This window comes from Abrus precatorius, unplaced genomic scaffold (genome assembly GCF_003935025.1).
Source record: "Abrus precatorius isolate BTA unplaced genomic scaffold, Abrus_2018 Scaffold7, whole genome shotgun sequence".
Lineage (NCBI taxonomy): Eukaryota > Viridiplantae > Streptophyta > Magnoliopsida > Fabales > Fabaceae > Abrus > Abrus precatorius.
In genome coordinates this window covers 33,784,401-33,806,227 of record NW_020874417.1, presented here as the reverse complement: position 1 = coordinate 33,806,227, position 21,827 = coordinate 33,784,401, and the positions used below count along the sequence as shown (strand labels likewise).

The window sequence follows — 21,827 nt, the reverse complement described above, 5'->3', positions numbered from 1 at the left end:
ATCTACAAATCAAAGAAAATAATTAAATATTTTGTTTGTTATTAAAATTTAAAAAAATAAATTAAGATTGATTAACAATATAAAGGTTTTAAAATTCAAATTATATAAAAAATTATATATATCTTTATTTTGACAGTGTATTAAGAAATCAAATTTAAATTTAAGTATTAGTGTTTGAAAAAATAAAAGCATAAACCTAAGTTTTAGATGTAGAAAATATTGTTGGCGTACAAAAAGATTCAACCCTTCAATAATTATGTTGTCAGCACTTTCCCGGAAGAAGGGCGATTCAAATAATTTTGTTCCGATGGACATAATTTCTAGGCATAAAAAATGATTACAATCTTGTACATTTAAAATTAGTTAGATCGTTATTAAAGAATATTAATTATATTAGAATTAATTTTTTTTAAGAAAAACTAACCAAAATGTTGATAGATTAACTTAGGACTTGTTTAGAGTACTTTTTATCCTTTTTTTTTTGTAAGGCTTCTCTTTTTTGTGATTTGTTGTCAGTAATAATATTTTGGGTTTCTGATTCTCTAGAGGAGCTGGTTAATTTTATCCTTGCTATTTAAATTTGTTGACTCCTGTCTATCATAAAAAAAAATTAATAAAGTTTTATTCTTAAACAAAAAAAAGTTTTACTCATAAAAATAGATTCAGTTAAATTATCACATAAAGTAAATATAATTTCATCTTAAATAAATTAATAAAGTTCAACTGTTAAAAAATTGTATTTCTTTTTTTATTATTTATAGACAATTTTATTGATCTATCTAAGATGAAGTTGTATGTCATATAAGTTAATTTAAATAAATTTTAAAATAAACAAAATAAAACGAATACAATTTTTTTTTGTTAATAAAATTAATATAATCTTTAATACAACATCTTGACTTTGTTAATATGTATAGAATGTAGTTATTTAATCCATGAAATAACCTCAACAATTTATCTTCTCATGTATTTATTTATTATTATAACTTCAACATATTTTTTTATTTTTCTTTATTTATTATTATAAGTTATTTTTTTTAAAAATATATGAAAACAACGTATCGCCAACTTTGTCAACTTTAAATTGTAGTTTTGCATTATAGTGACGGTGAATACATATACATATTTATTTTTATTCCACATCATCTTAGAATATAAAAGACAAATGTCAATCGTAAGTATAAAAGGGAAAAATAAAAGTGGGCACCACACCCACCTCTCTTCTTCAATTTATTCCCACCGGCAATTCCTAATCCATCAATTTCTCACAGACATAAGAAAAAAGTACAGAAACAACACGAATCACATATTCAAACAAGGAAAGAAGCCATACGAGCAATCATGTTTTTAGAATTCTGAGTTTCAGGATGGTAAATCTGAAAGCAATGTTCCTCTCCTTCCACATGAACAAGTTCAACCTCCCCTTGCCACCCACTTTGCTTCACAGCATCATAGTACCAAATCCCTCTATCTCTAAGATCATCCTTACCCGCAACAAAAATCAGAATCCTGGGGCAACCAAAGGTAGCCAAACTAGGAGCCCCAGAAGCCAAAGGATTAATCAAAGGGTTATCTATGCCACCAGGTGCATCAGGGTACACAAAGTTCCACACTTGCATGGGTGAACTCTCTTCATGCCCCTCCACAGGTTCTGACAAAATTGGCTTCGAACCCCAAAACAAAGGAAAAGCAAGAAGTGCACCCGCTATTTTCACACCCCCAGGTAAGGTTTCAACCCCTCCACCAACACGAAGTGCAGCATAGTGTGCAATATTTGCACCTGCAGTGTCACCCCCTATGTAAAACCTGTTGAAATCACCATGGTTTATCAACCATGCCTCACTGTTGTTGACGTTGTTGGTTGAATGAGAGGTTACCCATTTGAGAGCATCCCAACCATCTTCATATGCTGCAGGAAGAGGGTGTTCTGGTGCCAACCTATACTCCACAGAAACCACTAGAACGTTCGCTTGTGAAGCTACGATGTTGAGGTAGCGTTGGTGGAGGAAGGAGAAGGCAGATTCAAGGCAAAACGCGCCACCATGGTAATAGACCAAGATTGGAAGCTTTTTGTTTTCTGGGGTGCTTAGTTTTGGGAGGTATACGCGTGCAGAGATGGAGGGGTTTTGGGAGATGACTATGTCTTTTGATGAGACACCTGTTTCAGGGTCTTGAGGGGTGGGTGGCACGAAGGAAGAGCCAAGGAAGCGTTCAACGGTTCCGTCTTTGTAGACACGGAGAAGAGGGGGAAGCTCTCTGTCTATCTCTTTAGAGGTAGTTGTAGAAGCCATTGAAGGAAGGGAAGAGAACAGAACAGAACAGAACAGTGAAGGTGAAGAAAGAACAGAGTGTGTAGTGAGTTTAATAATGTGATGGCTATGACTTAAAATATGGTCAAATGTGTCAGCTGTATATGCAAGAAACTTGGTGCTTCCTCGTGCCAACCCAGTGACCCACCTACCCACCATTTTTTTCTCAAAATTATTAGGAATTTCTGAGGCTCTGTTTCTTTCTCTGTTTTCAACGTCCATTTGTTGAAAAGAGGATTTATTTTTACAAGACATCATATTTTCAAACTCAAATTTTTATATTTATTTTTATCTTTTTTTTATTATATCATTCATCATATTTTAATTTTTTTTTCTCTTTTTTCTATTCACTTTTCACTCACATTGAATAAGAGGTTGTGAAATATTTTTTTTTACTTTAATAACTTTCCTAATATTTGTCTTAAAAAATCAATTTTTGATTTTAATTCTATTATTTGAAAAATAAAAAATAGTATTATAATATTATTTATATGGGACATAATTTTTTATACTAATATAAGTCTAAAATTTTTTATATTTAATTTATATTAGATATAAATTAAATAAAAATCTTAGATTTAATATAAAATTTTTTAGATTTATAGTAATTTTAGAAGATTTCTTTTTATTTATTTATATATATATATATATATATATATATATAATAAAAGAGACAATTTTTAGTTGACTTACTTGAAATTTATTTTCCTTCCTTTTTACGTTGATCACACACACTAGTTGACTTACATAAACACTTTTACATTGTATTGAGCCATAAAAAACAATGATCATCGTCCCACTTAGAACTGAAAAACGGGTCCAAGTATCTCAGAAAAATGAAAAGTGTATAGTTCAACTTTTGCGTATAAGAGGTGGGAAAAAGAACAATAATAGAATAAATAAATAAATTTAATATAAAAAAATATTATTATGTAAGAGTATCAAAGCTAATCAATCGTCTTACCTCTTTCAAAAATCTGTCTAAAAATGGATTTTAAGTTAGCCTATATTTTAAAGTATTGGAAAAAATATATAAAATAACTAAAATAATATTTAAATATGATTAAAATAAAAATAAGTAGATTTTAAATATGTTCTTTCCAATATATAGATCCAATGGACAACTCACTCCCAACCTGCATATTAGCATGATAAAATGGGTTAGGTTAAAAAAATTAGCATGAATATCTCAACCAATACTTTAGATGGGTTAACCAATTGGGTCGCTCACTTCGTAAGTATCTTGAATTTAACAAGGAGGGATTTTGCATATAGTGTATTTTTCAGAGTACACTACAATATTTTTTATAAATTGATTTTTTTTATTGAAAATAACATAATATCACGTAATTTAATATATTGATAACATTCAATTCTAAGGTATTGAATGTAGAAATATTTGCTAACTTGATAACCAACTAAAGTTGAGTGTAGTTCGATTGTTTAACATTATTCTTGACTTAATTTGCTTCATAGATTTGATAATTAATCATAGACAATCATTAATTAATCAATTAGCTACATGCATTCAAGAACGACTAATTCTCAAATGCCAAAATTAGATAGAGCCTATGTTTGGATACGCGTTGCCTTGAACATAAACTTGTGTTTACTTCCAATGCTCTGAAGATTTGTGTTGGATGAAACGTGTATGAGCATATGATATGTTACAATGCAACCCAAGTACACTAAAAGGAACACAAAATTATATTAAAAGTTGGAGAAAATTTCATAATCAAATTACAATATCCTCTATAATCTTAATTATATTTTCTTATTTTTATCGTTAGAAATTTTTAAAAAATTACTGTCTCTTTTAATTTTAAACTAATTATTTTTAACTATTACACAATTTATACAAATTAGAATGCATCGCATTAAACAATTTAACCGAAGCTCTGGAATGTAGGCTGCATCACATTCCTATGGTTTTGAGATTCTCAGGTGAAATCGAAGCACGTCTTAGCATGTTGTGAATCGTAGAAAAAGTGATAAAACTAGGAACCAAGAAGGATGTCAAACGGATTGTACGCGATTTAGCATTGTCAAGGTACCAAATGTAATTTTCAGTTTTCTTCGATTTCAGTTAAAAATATTGTTATCGAAATTTAAAACAAAAGTAAAAAGATTTAGCATTTTATGATCAAATTTCCCTCTACTTAAGTATCCAGCCATCACCCTATATATTCTCCAATAGATAAATAAAATTCAGATAAATGAGTAATGCATTCAAACTCGAGAGACAACCCTTCACCTCTAAATTTTTATGTAGCAAAAAAATTGCTTTTGCTGGGTCCTCATATTCTGGTTGTTCCACATCGACTTGTTCAGATTCTAATGCAGAATTTTTACTTTGCGAAAGCAAATTGGAGAACATGGTAAACCCCCCATTCATCTTGAAAAGTTGAGCCTGCAGAAGAAATCATCAAGGGGGAGACTACGAGTTATAAAAATAGTTGGTGAAAAAAATATTGCCCGAGACCTAAAGCTTACAAGAAAATATTCCATGTACTACAAATGAAAGTTACCCACATTGAATTCTTGCTCGTGTCAGAGAAGTGGATAGTAGGAATAGAGTTGTACTTTTTAATTTCATACAATTAAATTCAAAACCAGAACAAAAGAACCAAAGAGCCTGCACAATTCAGAACAACTGAAGGACTTCTACACAGGATTGTGATCAAACCAGTTATTGTTCACGATTGTTGAGTGTCAAAGATTAAGCCAAAATTATCTAAGAATCAAATGTTATATACCCCAAGTTTCCAAGTTTTTTCACATAAAGAAAGCATTTGCATAACACGACCAAGCCAGCAACTGGTATCCAAGTGTATGTAGTAAACCTTGGGAAACTATTAGATCAATGTTGTGTTGGGCATTTGCATCATGTTCTTTTCCCACGATATGAGAAAGGGAAAATAAACACGTGAGTAAATTTATAAGCAGAGAAAAGTACAATCCAAACAGCTAAAAATAAAATTGGAACAAAGCAGTAACTATTTGTGCAAGATAAAGAAGAAAAGAGAAATTTCAGAACAAGAGACACAAAAACACAACATGCTTAACTTAGCAACTCTGACTAGTAAGTGCATCCTAACAAAGCAATTTTTTTTTTTCAATATTCAGATATAAAAGAACCGAGTCCACAAGTTTAATGTCTTCAATCAGAAGCAAAAGAAGTGTAGCATCTTATTATTGTTATTTGGACACTTCAGCAGCACAAATCAGGCAAAGAAATCCCATTCTTCTACTCATGGAGAAACGAGGCCAATCGCTTGATCAATTTCGTGGCATTTGCAGACTCTGGATGGAAGATATGATAAACATGATCCTCTTCAGTCTCTTCAAACAGTTCCAGTTTCCCTTGCCACCCACTCTTCTTGACAATCTCATAGTACCAAACCCCTCTATCTCTTACGTTATCCTTGCCAGCAACACAGACAATGATCTTGGAACACCCAAGTAAAGCCAAGCTTGGAGCCCCAGGTGCCACGGGGTTAACCATGGGGTTATCAATGCCACCAGGTGCAGAAGGGTACACAAAGTTCCAAATCAAATAACTTAAGTTCTCTTCAGGCCTTGTAACAAGTTCTGGTCCAATTGGGTCTGAGCTACAGAAATAAGGGTGGGACAAAATAGCTCCTAATATTTTGACACCACAAGGTAAAGCCTCAGTCCCAGCACGCATGGCAATGTTATGCACAATATTACCACCTGCACTGTCACCCCCTATAAAAATTCTGTTGAAATCACCATGTTGAATCAACCATGGCTCTGCATTGGTGTGGTTCTTTGCAGAATTGGATGCTACCCATTGAAGTGCAGCCCAGCAATCATGGTAACATGCTGGGAGAGGGTGTTCTGGAGCAAGCCTGTACTCCACAGAAACCACAATAACGTTTGTTTGGGAAACAAAGGTGTTGAAATGGTCATGGTAGAGCTGAGAGAAAGCAGATTCAAAGAAGAACCCACCACCGTGAAAGTAGACCAAGATGGGAACCTTCTGAACTTGATCTTGGTCACTGAAAGTAGTGAATTTTGGAAGGAAAAGACGAGCAGAGATTGAGGGGTCGTGTGAGATGACTATGTCTTTGGATGAGATTCCTGTTCGTGGGTCATCAAGCAAGGCTGGAACAAATGGTGCTTGTCGTGGGCGTTCCACTGTGCCATCACTGAAGACTCGGATATAGGTTGGTATCTCTGCAACAATCTCTTTAGTATTGATGGGTTTTGTGGAAGCCATTTGCATTCAAGCACACAGAAAGACTTGTTAAAATGGATGAGTTTGCTTTCTTCGAGAGAAAGAGGTGCAATAATTTTCTTGAGACTTTAGCTAATGATTGATTGGGGAACGTAATAATTGATAAATGCGACCCCAAGACAACTCGATGCCCGGAGGGGATTCGATTAACGTCAAAGACGACAACGGAATCATTGAAAAAAACAATACAATTCTTGACTTTTACGATTTGTATGGACATGTGGGTGTGGAAAAGGATTTTGTAGGTCCTGCCGCGATTCTGACCAAACATTACTTATATAAATTTTATAATTTATAAAAAAAGTTTGACAGAAAATAAAACGTGATAAGATATAAGTGACATGGACCCATGATTTCAGATTACCTAATAATTGCTCGTGAAATATATATAAAAAAATAACAATAAATGGAATAAAAATAAAATAAAGAAAAATATGATGCTTAAATGAATAAAAATAAATTAAGTCTTCCTCACGAAATCCTTCGAAACAAGCAAAGCTAAACAGTGTATCAATCGAGAATCATGCTCCGTCGGAATTTCTCAATTTTTTTTTTCTTTTTTAAAAAGGATATAAGGTTTTAATCAAGAAAAGGCATTGTTTATTTTTGTGTTTGCAGAATCACTAAAACTGTAAATTAATGAGTGGGGATGGTAGGGCAAAAGGCGCATTCATATGATTCCTTTGGCTTTTTTTAGTGGTCGCACTTTGGTAAGTGCAATATTATATATAGCCTTTCATTTTAATCCAATTGGGTTTGCACAAAATTGAGATTTATAGCTTTGAGCCAATGATATTTTAGTGGATGGTTGGATCCAAAATCACAAGGCTAAATTTTAGCAATTAAAGGAAATGAGTTAGAGGAGCTCTTTGAGCTCCATCCTTTTCCTCTTCTTCTATTTTCATGATTTCTCTATAAATGGGCTTTTCTTATTTTTGATTTATTTTTTTGGAATTTGTTGCCTACTTCTATTCAGTCCGTTTGACGTTGAATTTGTGCATTTTGAAAATAGTTGGACTTCATTTGGTTTTGAATAATTGTGTGGCCAAGTAAAATTTGTTGGATATAGAATTTTACCACAGAAAGACGTGTCAGGTTGTGGATTACATATTGAGACTAACTTTAATGCGGTTGCATCCCTGTTTCTTACTTCAAATTTGTAAAAAAAAAATGCTTTTTGTGTTGCCACGAATCGATGCTTATAAAAGCAATTAAAATTTCATCTATTCTTTTTGTTTTACACAATTTGATAGTGAAAAAAGAGAGAGAAAGGAACGGTAATGTTATTGAATATGCTTCGATTACTGATCAACAGCTAGCCGTGTCAAGATACCTTTTTTCTGATTAAAAAATTAAAATGTCTACAAGATATAAATTGACTCCATTTTTGTCCTGTTGGTTTTTATTTATGTATTGATAATCTATAGGATTACAACTAACAATGACAAATTGACATACGTAATATTTGTTCTGCTATGTAGCTTTTCTGGTAAGAGAAAAGCTATGCCCCAGAGTAACTTTACAGTTTTGTTTAAGGTCTTAAATTTCTTCCTGTTAAATAACAGTTGAATGATTGCTGTCTTTGTGAACCAAAACCTTAATATAAGTAATTTGCTACATAAATTGATTCAAATCTTGGTAGATTGAGCATGTTCATGTGAAGATCAATTGATCAAGAATGAATTTCTCTACCTTTAGGTTCAATAAAATTTTAATCTCCTCAGAATGCAGCTTTCATGTGTTTGCTGTTTATTTTATGAGAAAATAAATTGGGTCTTTGAGCTTCTGAAGACTAACATTGCGGTCAAACCGGAAAGATTGAATCTTCATGTACTCAATCTGGCTTAACATTTTAATATTTCTATTGACACAAAAATTGCAATAAACTAGATAGAGTCACAAACTTACAATGCAAAAGTGTATATGTGAAAAATATGAACCTCAATTCCATCAAAAACATTATTTTGACAGCTTTGTAGTATCAAACCCGTCAACTTTGTAAAACATATGAGTAAATTTAAAAGAAGAGAAAAGTATAGCCCAAACGGTTAAATAATAATAATAAGAATAAGCCATAATGCAATAATGCGATATGCGTCAACAAGAAGAAATGAGAAAGCCGAGAACAAGGGACACGACACGAGTACATGAAAGCATTTAAATTTAAAATTTTCAGATGTTGAAGAAGAGCTGGGTCATCTGGTTAGTCTTCAATTATTCGCAAAACAAAGAAAGCATCTTTTGATTGTCACAATAATTCGCAAAACAAGAACAGGACAAATCAAGCGAACACAGTTTCTTTCACTGGAGGAGAAACGAAGCCAAACGCTTGATCAATTTCGTGGTATTCTCAGACTCTGGATGGTAGATATGATAAACATGTTGCTCTTCAACCTCTTCAAACAGCTCAAGTTCCCCTTGCCACCCACTCTTCTTCACAGCTTCGTAGTACCAAACCCCTCTATCCCTCAGCATGTCCTTCCCAGCAACACACACAATAATCTTGGAACACCCAAGTAGAGCCAAGCTTGGTGCTCCAGGAGCCACAGGGTTGATCATGGGGTTATCAATGCCACCAGGTGCAGATGGGTACACAAGGTTCCAAACCGCATTGAGGGTGTTCACCTCAGGCTCTGAACCAACTGGGTATGAGCTACCAAAATAAGGGTGGGACAAAAAAGCTCCTATTATTTTAGCATCACAAGGCAAAGCCTCTGTCCCAGCACGCATAGCAATGTTGTGCACAATATTACCACCTGCACTATCACCCCCTATGAAAATTCTGTTGAAATCACCATGTTGAATCAACCATGGCTCTGCATTGGTGAGGTTCTTTGCAGAATGGGATGCAACCCATTGAAGTGCAGCCCAACAATCATGGTAACATGCTGGGAGAGGGTGCTCTGGAGCAAGCCTGTAGTCCACAGAAACCACAATAACGTTTGTTTGGGAAACAAAGGTGTTGAAATGGTTATGGTAGAGCTGAGAGAAAGCAGATTCATAAAAGAATCGACCACCATGGCAGTAGACCAAGATGGGAATTTTCTGACGCTGATCTTGGTGACTGAATTTGGTGAGTTTTGGTAGGTAAAGGCGAGCAGAGACAGTGGGATTGAGTGAGAAGACTACGTCTTTGGATGAGATTCCTGTTTGAGGATCATCGAGTGAGGGTGGAGCAAATGGTGCTTGTCGTGGGCGTTCCACTGTGCCATCACTGAAGACTCGAATATAGGTTGGCATCTCTGTCACAATATCTTTGGCCATGGCTGTTGTTGAGAGAGAATGGTTTGCAATGTTTCAAATGCGGGGGCATTTTGCCTTTGATTATTTGGGACAGTTTTATAAGCATAACTCTACAATGTTGATGGGATTGGATTAAGAAGTTTAATTGATATGTTAATTTCTAGAAACTATATCGGCGGCTTTTCTTGTGTAATCGTTGAAATACGGTCACTACGTAATTTATATACAAATTATAATTAGGGATAAAATATGTTACGTCAGTAAAGACGTAAGCCATCATCTGTATTACTGGTGCTTGCTGATGCCTAAGACTTTACCAGTTAAATTAATATATATAATTAAAATGATAATTTTTTTAGTAGCATATTTAAAGATGATAATAATAATGTAAAATTGTAAAATTATGTTTTTAATTTAAAAAATTAAGTTTTTAATTTATATTTATATTTAAATTTATTAGCATGTTTAAAGATAATTTTTTTATCTATTAAAAATACTTTATTATAAAGTAAATTTAATGAATTTAGAGTCACATAGATATTTTAATTTAATTAATAGTCTTAAATTCAAGTGCTAAAAATATAATTTTGATATAGATTTGAAGAAATAACTTCATTTTTATTATTATCATGATACAAACAATATTGTGTTTATAAGTGTAGGATTAAAAAAAAATTCAAGTATGTAAGGCCTCACGAAATGCCCATATCTAATATTAATAGATTAGACTTGGACCTTGGACCTTGATTTTAATAATTAGAATAGGTTCAAGCCCCGGCAAATTCAACCAATTTCCATGCTTACTTTGAATAAAATTAAAATAATATTTAATTAAATATGCATTTTCTAAAATATATTTTAGATTCATTAACACTTATAATAATAATAATGTGATGTTATATTATTATATGCATACTTAATTCAATGACTTAAGTTTACTAATTAATTTTCAGATAAATTTATATATGTGTGGGTAAAAGGAAATGCTTGAAAACAGAAAATACAGAAAGGATATAGTTGTTCTACTCCTGAAGAAAAGAAGCCAAGCGTTTGATGAACTTGTAGGCATTCTGAGATTCAGGACGGAACAAATGATAAACATGGCCAGCCTCTTTCTCTTCAAACAATTCAAGCTTCCCTTGCCATCCACTCGTCTCCACAGCTTCATAGTACCAAACCCCTCTATCCCTCAGCGTATCCTTTCCAGCAACACACACAATAATCTTGGAACACCCAAGTTCAGCCAAGCTAGGTGCCCCTGGACCCACAGGGTTAAACAGTGGGTTATCAACCCCACCAGGTGCAAAAGGGTACACAAGGTTCCAAACTACATGGCTTAAGTGCTCTTCCCCTGTAACGGTTTCTGATCCAACAGGACTTGAACTGTGAAAAAATGGATGAACTATAATAGCACCTGATATTTTAACCCCATTTGGCAAAGCCTCAGATCCAGCACGCATGGCCATGTTATGAGCGATATTAGCACCTGCACTGTCACCCCCTATGAAAATCTTGTTGAAATCACCATGTTGGATCAACCATGACTCTTTTTCTGTTTTGGTAGAGTGTGATGCTACCCATTTGAGAACATCCCAACAATCATGGTAACATGCAGGGAGAGGGTGTTCCGGGGCGAGCCTGTACTCCACCGAAACGATTATAGCGTTTGTTTGGGAAGCAAAGGATTTGCAATGGGCATGGTAGAGTTGGGAGAAAGCAGATTCAAAGAAGAACCCACCACCGTGAAAGTAAACCAAGATTGGAACTTTGCTTTGGTGCTTCAGTTTTGGAAGGTAAATGCGTGCAGCAATTGTAGGGTTGTGTGAGATGATAACGTCCTTTGACGAGACTCCGCTTTGTGGGTAATCGAGTGTTGGTGGCACTATTGGTGAGCTAAGTGGTCGTTCTATGGTGCCATCGCTGAAAATCCTCATCATGGTACCAAACTCACGACTTGCTAGCTCTGTGATCAGAGTGTTGTTTGCACCCATTTCCATTAATTAAGGACAAACCTTGTTGCTCTTCACAAAGTGTTTCGTGTTTCGTTTGGCTCGCACTTGCTAGAACTCACAAAGTTTTACGTATAAAGATAAAAAAAAATCATATTAAATATGCTTTAAATGTTTAAACAAAATATGTGAGTCTAAAATTTAGTTTATTTGCGAAGGGGTCTGCATCCCTTACGTGTGGTCGGAATGAAATCCACTTACGTGTGAACCCAATCCACTTACGTGTTTCAATTGCTTGCTCTATTTAAGGAATTTTTTTACGAAAAAAAAAAATCAATTATATAAAAAAATAATAAAATTATTTTTTGTCAAGATCTTATATAAAAATAAAAAAGAACTTTAAAATTTTAAAATTAAATTAGCTCTCAAATTCATTTAATAAGCATATTTTAAATATTTTTTTTAAAATAATATATATATATATATATAAATAATCTTCTCATTCTAATATAAATTTAAAAAATTTTATATTTGATTTAAATTTTTTATTTAATTTATATCTAACTAAAATAATAAATTATAATTCATTAAATATAAGTTAAATAAAAAATTTAAATCAAAATATAAAATTTTTTAAACTTTTATTTATATATATATATATATATATTAAAAATTATATTATCGGTACTTTTTTTATATTTTAAACTTAATATAAAAGAATAGTATGATTCTTTTGAATAATTTTTTAAAATTAAAAATTGTTTGAAATAATTATAACTTTAATTAATTTAAATTATTGCAGCAAATACTAATTTGTTTATTCAAATTATTTTAGTAGATATTATATACTAATTAAATAATTATACCTCCATAAATAATCTAATTAAACATCTATTATCATAAATTTAAGTATAAAATTTATACAAAATAATTTAAAAATTTATATAACTATAAGTTATTTGTATAAAATCCGAAAAAGTTGTTCTAAACTCCCCGTATACCAATATATATATAAAAAAATACCATTACAGTAATATTATTACATAAATTGTATACACTAAGAAAAACAAAACCACACAGAAAATTGATAACAATCCCTTTTGAGTCTCGCGTAAGCTTTAATAACAGCTTAATAAGAGAAAAAGACTATCGGGGGTAGACCTGAGTGATGGATGATTCATCAACAGATGCTGTGACTGACTTGTTTGTAGAGTTATCTGATTTCTCAACTTCAATTGTTGGGAAGCTCTCTTCATTTTTGGTATGAATATAACCTGCAGGCCTTTCAGGTGCTTCAATAGTAACAGAATGACTACTAAGCATTAAAACTACTGTCTGCATTGTTGGCCTTCGAGCTGGATCTTCCTGAACACAACATAACCCAATATGAATGCATCTATTCACTTCAGCCATTGAATATGAATCTCCCAAAGTCCTGTCCACTAATTCCAATGGCATCCCATCCCTCCATTTTTTCCAGGCCTGCAAATAAAATACACATTAGGCATAAATCAAGAAACAAGAAATTTAATTTGGTCCCTTCTAATTTATGTTCCTTTATAATATGGTGTCAGGGACAATTGGTTCTACCAAAGAAGAAACCAAACTCACAAAGTTCAAGAGGTCCTCAGCATAGCCTGATTCATGGAAGGTTGTGATCTTCTTTCCACTTATTATCTCTAGAACAAGGACACCAAAGCTATACACATCCGTTTTCACAGAAAAGAATCCTTGCATTGCATATTCTGGTGACATGTAACCACTGCAAGCACAACAAATTAGTGGAGGATAGACATTTGGAATTTCAAGTAATAAAAAAATTTCCCAATTTAATTCAGCATTTTTCATTTATTTTTGAGAAGCGACATTGAAAACACAAATAGGCGGTTCAGGTCACTCAGATTATGAATTTTGCTTTTAGATTGATCCCTTGTTTTGAAGCCTAATTATGAGTATTAGATGACAAAATTAAGCTTACAAGGTTCCAACAACTCTGTTTGTGTTTCCTTGAGTTTGATCAGCACCAAAAATTCTTGCCATCCCAAAGTCTGAAATCTTTGGATTTAAATCCTCATCCAGTAATATATTACCAGCTTTAAGATCACGATGTATAATCCTGAGTCGAGAATCTTCATGAAGATAAACCATCCCACGAGCAATTCCATTTATTATCTTGTATCGTCTTGCCCAATTCAACAGCAGTTGTTTTTCAGGGTCTGTGTTACAAAATAAAATTAGGTTGGAGTTAAGAATAAGAGAAAATGGTATCTAAATTTGATTACACACCACAATCAGCAAATAGAAGATCGTCAAGCATATGTTGATGGACATACCAAATAAAAAATAGTCAAGGCTTTTGTTAGGAACAAATTCATAAATGAGCATCTTTTCTTCTCCATCCAAGCAAAATCCTAGCAGCCTAACAAGATTTCTGTGTTGTAATTTGGCTACCAAAACCACCTCATTCTTGAATTCTTCTGTGCCTTGCCTTGAGCTTCTTGATAGCCTCTTCACAGCGATATCTTGCCCATTAAGTAATGCACCCTGAAAATTCATATTTCTCCACACTTTAGAAGCTCTAAAGTCTAAATTTAAGCAGAAGAATCCAAATTTTTTTATAGAATCACTCATTATTCTCAAATTTATAGTACCTTGTAAACTGCACCAAATCCTCCTTCCCCTAATTTGTTGTCATCACTGAAGTTGTTTGTGGCCGCAATTATTGTGTCAACATCGAATTGCAAGTACTCTACACTGGAAATTTGAACTGCAGAGGCTGGAAAAAAAAATCGCACACCGAGAGAGAAAAGAGCTAAAAAAAATTTCATTTCACGATCAAAGATAACATTTTATACATGGACTTCAATATCGTCCGTTGGCCATAGCAACAAATCATAAGCTTGGATGCTAAAAGAATTCAATGAAAATAGCTTTTAATATATTTTTTATTAATTTATATAAATTAATAATATGTCATACCTTATATTTTGTCAATCGGGATAAAAAATTTAATTCAAACTAGAGAGTTACATAGACTAATTATAAATAATTAAAATTAAACAGATTAAAATTATGTATAAATTAATGTATTGAGGTCAAAGTGTAATTAAACTTTATTATTTTTATCGCTCATTTACTTTTTTATATATAAATATTCTAAAAATATATCTCATTTACAAAATAAACACTCTTTAGTATCTTATCTTATTGATTGAAAAATATTTTTCAGCAAAGATAGACCTTTTATTGGTCTAAAAATTGGAAATAAAATAGCATTCGTATAATTATTTATAAAACAATCCAAAGTAAAGATAAAGAGTAATCAAACCTTACCATTTTGTTCTGCCACGGGAGAGTATTTGTCTCTTCTTGCCATTATGATCGAGCAGCCAACGAAGAAAAGCAACAAAAAAAGCAGAATTGGAGCTACAATTGCGATTATTATCCCTCGCGATATCCTTTTTCCTGCATCAACCAATCATCTTCCACTAAATTACCATTTAATCATCATTTTTTATACATGCAAGTGATATCACTCAATGAAAAAGGGTTAATATATTAATTTTTTAAAATTAATTATAAAATTATACATTTATATTTATTTAAAGTCAAATTCTATTATCATATTAATTATTAAAAAACAAAAATTTAGTATTTATAAAAGATAAATTGTTAAAAATAAATAAACAAAAAGAGATAAAAAAAAAAGGGCTCAATTTTAAATATTTTTAATAAATTAAGGAAAAAAACATAAATTCATATAATAAACTATATTAAATATATTTCTGTTACACTGTCCCTGCAAAGTGGGAATTACATAACTAAAGAAAACGCCTTGAATCTGTTATAAAGAAAAGAAGTAATACTCGGACATAGAAACAGAGCAGGGTACCTTTGGGGATGGGCTTGGGTTGTTGTGGGCTGGGCCAGGGGGAACCTTGAGAGTGTCTCTCGGTAGAATGGGTAAAGCTCGTACCTGATATTACAACTCGAAAACAGCACCCTTGCCCCGGGCCTCCCATCACAACACGACGGTAGCTCCGAAACTCCTTCTTTCAGACATTTTTCGCAGTCTAACTCCGACAAATCCGGGCTGCACTGTGCCAACGTGTACAACGTTTGGAAGCTCGAAAAATTTGCTTCTTCGGTCGCAAACTTCTTCTCTCCTCCACCCTTCGCCGCTTCCTCTGCCGCCGCGTTCATTGTGTCACTCAGCACTTCCCGGAACCGATCCTGCTCCGCCCCTGACACACTCCCTGTGTTGTAAAGAAGTTGCTCAGCTTTATCATCGTTTCTCGAGAAGAACGACTCGTCTGAGTAACGTATCATGCATTCTGCGAGCCAAATCACTGATTCCTTCTCGACGGGACACGTTTCAAGAAGCAGTTTCGCCGCGGTGGAAACGCAGTCTTGGCACTCGTTGGCGGTGCGATCTCCGCGGCAGAGAAAGGCGCCGTACACGGTGCTGTTGGCACCGACTGTGGTGTTGTAGTAACCGTTTTTGCGTGTGGAGTTTGATGAAAGAAAAGATAGGAGTTCCTTTAGATTGGTTTCGTAGGTACTGTTGGGAGCGAAAGTAGTTGTGTTTGGACAGACAAAGGAGACGTAAGACTTGTCAGTGGCTGCTTTCGTTGTGGTTATCACAGTAACGCTGGCAGTGAAGCAAAACAAAACATAGGCGTAGGTAACAACGGAAAAAGTAGGCATGTTTTGTTCTTGCTGTAAGGGATACGGTTCTTGTGTAATTGGATTTCACTTCTTTATGGTTTTTCTTTACGTGTGAGTTGTGGAAGTGGTTGTATAATCCGTGGACTCACTGTGCTCCCAAGGTCCATTGCTTTGATAATTATTCACGGGAAATTAATTAACTTAATCATGGTTAACTTTAGGTGTGAAAAAGATATCCCATGAACTGCAAAACACACATTGTTCGGCGTTGACGCAGGGTCAAGTCTTTGGAGTGAGACACAAGTGAAAGAGGACAAAAAATAAAAAGAAGAAATCACAAGACATTTTAGGAAGGAAGAAGTTCATTGCGGTGAAAGGGACTGATATCTCCTTAGTACGTAACATGCATTCAATATCAACAGAAAATAAATCTCTCATTTGTCGATTGAATGGATATTTTAAGAAAGAGAGAGAGAGAGAGCTAACCCAATGCATAAGTACGTGGAAAAAATGCTTGTTCTATTGTAAACGCAATAATAATTAGTATAAATAATAAAAAATTATTTGACCAATGTTAAAAGTTCCTATTAGTTACGTGTTAATGAAGTATTGGTAATTTACGTTTTGTTTGGATGATAAAAAAAATACATATCCATTAAATGAATAAAAATAGAAAATATATTTTTTAATTTATTTGAATTAGTAAAAAAATATAAAAATTGAATATAATAACCTTTCCACCCGTCATCTACCGCCAACCATGTTATTATTTATTACAGACTCTGACCAACTGATTAGGTGACAGATATTTCTTTGAACCAAGCCATTCAGGAGACCCCTTTTCACAAAGGGTTAGAGGTCAATAGTAGAATGACCGCAAACTACAGTCGGTTGTTATGATATGTAAGCGCTTTGAAAAGTAATTGCGAATTCTGGTATCATACACTGAATCAGTATTCAGAAGAGAGACAGTTGGTTTACAATTAGACACAAAACGATGCTATGATATGTGAATTTCAATCATGATCGTGTTATTCATAATTTAACTATACAGATTATTTCAAATCAAACGTTGTTTTCTACTATCACATATCTAAATAAAGTTTATTAATAGTTTCTGTCCATCATTTTTGTCAAAAGCTAGCAGCAGAACTAAGAGCACAACAACAATAACGCAAAAAGTAATAATAATCCCAGCTATATATATATATATATTAAACACAAGTCACAAGCCCTCATATATGAGCACTGTGCAATAAAAATAACCACGTGAAATTACCTTTGCTAGTTGCTGCTTAATCTTTAAAATGAGAAAGGAAACATTGGAAACAAATTCATTTCAATTAAGGAACTAAAAGCTTCTGTATTGTGTAAGTGTAACCCATCCATACTCATCCACATCTCAAATATGACTGGACAACCTCACCCGCCCAAAACAAAAAAAGCTTCATCTATCACAAATCAGGATGCATAATAACTATTCCTTATTAATTTTTATAAGGACACGACTGCATAATTTATTAGACCGCATCATGAACTCAAAAATTTCCCATCAAATATTCGGAATCTCTATGTTCCTGTCCCCGTCATCCTTCCCTTGCCCTTATTATGCCTCTAAAATAGATCAGGCAAGATGTGTTACGGCTCCAACCACTGTCAACAAATGAGCTGTTGATGTTGTGGCTTAAAAAAACATTTCAAGTAAAATAGTAGCTCAGCAATTATATATATATTTTTAACTGATAAAGAAATGTGTTAGAAAGAAAAATACGAAATTACAACTAAATCTAAAATTTTACACGACAATTATGATATATGCCATATACACACACAATACAGAGCTCAGTCCAACGGGAGAGTCCTAGTCATGGGACATGTTAGCATCTGAAGTTACAGAGAAGAAAATGCGTCATGCACAAAACTAAGGGGCCTGTGAGGATGAGCATTCTTAAACCTTGATTCTTTAACTAGTCTTGTAAAACACTTGTTAGTCACGCCCAAAATTTATATAACAAATAAATAACAATAGAGGAGTTAAAAAAAGGAGTGGTAACAAAATACTGAGTACCCTCTTTTTAAAATAATCTCTACTATAGGTTAAAAATTCATTTAAAATTATAAAATTAAATATTCGCTAACAATGTGTTTAAAGAAATACAGATATATGTGTTGAATATCTTATTAGCATTTTAGTAATAACAATATTTATTTTTAACCCACGTACTCATTGTGGAGATCAATTTGGATTATGGTGTTTGGAACTCGGGATACTATAACTAAACGACAAAGATTGGACAAGTCAACAATAGGAAAAACATAAAATTGCACCGGAAAACGAGGTCTTATCCATCCCCGTAACAAGGAAGATAATAGAGCTTAACATTATAAAGGATAAACCGTACACCAACCAAAGGATCATGATAACTCCATCTAACAAAATCTAATTGCGGATGAAAGAAGCCATGAGGTTGATCAATTTATGGGCAGTCTCAGAATCTTGATCAAGTGCAGGTTTGAGCAAATGATAAACATGGTCCTCATCTTTCTCTTCAAAGAATTGTATTTCCCCTTCCCAGCCACTCTTCTTCACAGCCTCATAGTACCACACACCTCTCTCCCTCAAACCATCTTTGCCAGCAACACAAACGAAGATTCTAGAACACGCAAGTTGAGCCAAGCTGGGTGCCCCAGGAGCCAAAGGGTTAATGCAAGGGTTATCGATGCCACCCGGAGCCGATGGGTACACGAACTTCCAAACCAAATTGAAAAAGTTATCGTCGAGCCCAATAACAGGTTCTGACCCAACAGGGTTTGAGGAATAGAAGTAGGGGTGGGCCATAATGGCGCCCATTATTTTAACATTACCAGGTAAGGCCTCAGGCCCAATACGAAAGGCGAGAATGTTATGCACGATGTTTGCGCCTGCACTGTCACCTCCTATGAAAACGCTGTTGAAGTCGGCGTGCTCAATCAACCACGGCTCCGCGTGGGTGGGCTTTTGGTTAGAATGGGCCAAGACCCATTTGAGAGCGGCCCAACAATCATCGTAGGCGGCGGGAAGAGGGTGTTCTGGAGCGAGCCTGTACTCGACGGAAACGACAATGGCGTTTGCTTGAGGGACGAAGTTAAGGAAAAAAGTATGGAAGAGTTTGGAGAAAGAGGATTCGCAGAAGAATCCACCTCCGTGAAAGTAAACGTAGACGGGAAGTTTGAGAGGTTTGGATTGGGTGAGTTTTGGAAGGTAAACCCGTGCTGAAATTGGAGGGTCTTGTGAGATGAGAATGTCTTTGGAGGAGAGTGAGGCATTATACGACGGTGGGACGATCGGAAAATTGCGAGGGCGTTGGACGGTGCCGTCGCTGAAGACGCGGATCCAGGTGGGGATCTCTGTAACCATTTCTTTGCTATTTAGGGAAGCCATAGGGATAGGGTTACTGAGTGAGAACGGAGAAGGCTCTATCAAATACAAATATCAATATATCGTTTATAATTGGAATACTCACACTTATAAAATGAATTTCACAGTTGACTTTCAATGGAGTCTATAAGAAAGTTAAGTAGGCGCGTCGTTCGAGCTGACAGCTCTTATCAAAACATGGAATATGGATCATGGATGGACGTTTTTGTCCAATAATATTATTTTATTATTTTTTTTTATCTTCTAGGTGTGTAGAATTTTTAATCATATCAAACACAGGAAACTGTAGAAAGATTGTTCTAATCGACTTTAAAATTACTTGAGACAATAAATGTAGGACCGGAATACTCTTGCGCAAACATGAAGGTGATGTTATCGTATTTTTATATTTTTGTTTAAACAAAAAATAATTCATTTAAACAGGTGGGATCTTTTCCCAATAAATGTGAAGGAAGGCACAGAAATTACAGGCCACGTGATTCATGAAAGTTTTGTGCACTGAATTTCGTACTAAACAGTAAACTCCTTAAATAATGACGATGATTTTTAAGTTTAGAAATACTTACAAGTTAAAGACCGTACAAGACAAGAGAAAGAATTAGAATCCGAAAATAAAAAATTACGAGTAATTATAGTTGAAAGAATTTTTGCCTGTAACCTTATTTTCGTTGTCATTGCTTTCTCTTGGGAGCTGTTGTTCCAAGTGCTGTAAGCTTTGCTGCATCATCATCTACTTTTTATTGCCGTTGGAGAACGAATAATAAGGATACTCATGCCCTATCCTTGTGCAGTTGTGGTTATTAATGCAACATTAAGGGTGTTCTGGGTTTGGAATTGGTCAAAGGTGCGTTCCCGATTAGGGAAGGTGTTTGTGGTTATAGGTTTCGGTTTTAGTGTTGGGTTATGTACACAGGGTTCGTGGTGGGTGCAAGTGAAACTGCACCACCAAATGCTGCTGAAGAAGATGATGCTCCTCAGCGCTTGGACGTTGCTGGCGTTCATATCGTACTGTGTTTCATCAAAAGGTTTTTCGATGGAGATTTAAATTGGAGAATTTTGTTTGTTAACGGTAAGCATAATAAAAGAAAAGTGAATTGATGCTGAAAAATATATTGAATTATTGTGATAAGCATTAAATATAGAGAATGATTTAAGGGTCTTATATGGATAATAAGTAAGAGAATGAATAAAAAAATGAGTCTAATAGAACTCTATCTAAAATAACTAATCACAATATTAGGTTGCAGATATTTTGATGGCAGATGAAAGACCCGAATAGCTCCAGTAAGCATTTTATCTTTGACAAAGTATAGATCAAGTTCAAAATATTTAGTTCAAGAGTGCATGATAGGGTTAGCAGCCAACAACACAGCACTAAGATTGTCAAAGTAGATTGTTGGAGCAGCAGTATTCACTTGAAGTTCACTAAGAAGTGATTTGATCCATACAATGTCAGCAGTAACAGCAGCTAAACCCCGATACTCGGCTTCGATATCGCTTCTAGAGACGGCACATTGTTTCTATGATGACCAAGACACAAGATTGTTCCCAAAGTACACACAATAGCCAGTTGTAGACTTTCAATCATCCAAGTTAGAACTCCAATCCGAATCTGAGAAGGCCATTAAGTTCAAAATAGTTGGTCTTCTGAAGTGTAGACCAAGTAAAAGATAGATCCAAGAATATTTTGAAAAGGCATCAAGGAAAACTATATAATATCTACCACTAGTAGAAGTTGCAACGGGAGAAAGGCCCCAAATGTCTGAGAAAACTAACTGAAGAGGAGTATGATATTCTGAATTTGAATTTATAAAAGGGAGCTGATGAGCTTTGCCCATGCAACATGACTCACACAATACAAAATTTAGAAAATGATGATAAGGAATGTGACTATTTCTTAAAGCTTCTTTAAGAACTCTAGAAGAGGGAGGACCTAGCCTTGAGTGCCAAAGAGTAAAGTTGTGGTGAGATGAACTCCT

The 21,827-nt window shown here is 34.1% G+C and overlaps 2 protein-coding genes and 1 pseudogene across 2 annotated transcripts; all 3 read right to left on the bottom strand.

Moving 5' to 3' along the window:
• Positions 1-1,233: 1,233 nt before the first annotated feature.
• On the bottom strand, positions 1,234-6,687 carry LOC113871120. Its single transcript, XM_027507917.1, has 2 exons — positions 5,561-6,687; positions 1,234-2,304 (listed from the first exon to the last, which is right to left on the bottom strand). Exons 1-2 carry the CDS (start codon positions 6,556-6,558, stop codon positions 1,311-1,313), a joined length of 1,992 nt encoding a protein of 663 aa, XP_027363718.1. The 5' UTR covers positions 6,559-6,687; the 3' UTR covers positions 1,234-1,310.
• Positions 6,688-8,585: 1,898 nt separating this feature from the next.
• On the bottom strand, positions 8,586-19,851 carry LOC113873855. The gene is made up of 3 exons (XM_027512205.1): positions 19,745-19,851; positions 10,840-11,706; positions 8,586-9,862 (listed from the first exon to the last, which is right to left on the bottom strand). Exons 1-3 carry the CDS (start codon positions 19,849-19,851, stop codon positions 8,872-8,874), a joined length of 1,965 nt encoding a protein of 654 aa, XP_027368006.1. The 3' UTR covers positions 8,586-8,871.
• On the bottom strand, positions 12,909-16,564 carry LOC113873854 (annotated as a pseudogene).
• Positions 19,852-21,827: the final 1,976 nt, after the last annotated feature.

Coding starts and splice junctions, on each gene's coding strand:
- LOC113871120 (XM_027507917.1), bottom strand. CDS start 6,558: ATGCAAATGGCTTCCACAAAACCCATCAATACTAAAGAGATTGTTGCA. Junction 2,305..5,560: donor TTGGCCTCGTTTCTCCATGA/GTAGAAGAATGG, acceptor TGTTCTGTTCTC/TTCCCTTCCTTCAATGGCTT.
- LOC113873855 (XM_027512205.1), bottom strand. CDS start 19,851: ATGGCTTCCCTAAATAGCAAAGAAATGGTTACAGAGATCCCCACCTGG. Junction 11,707..19,744: donor AATTTTCCGATCGTCCCACC/GTCGTATAATGC, acceptor ACGACCACTTAG/CTCACCAATAGTGCCACCAA. Junction 9,863..10,839: donor TTGGCTTCTTTTCTTCAGGA/GTAGAACAACTA, acceptor CATTTGAAACAT/TGCAAACCATTCTCTCTCAA.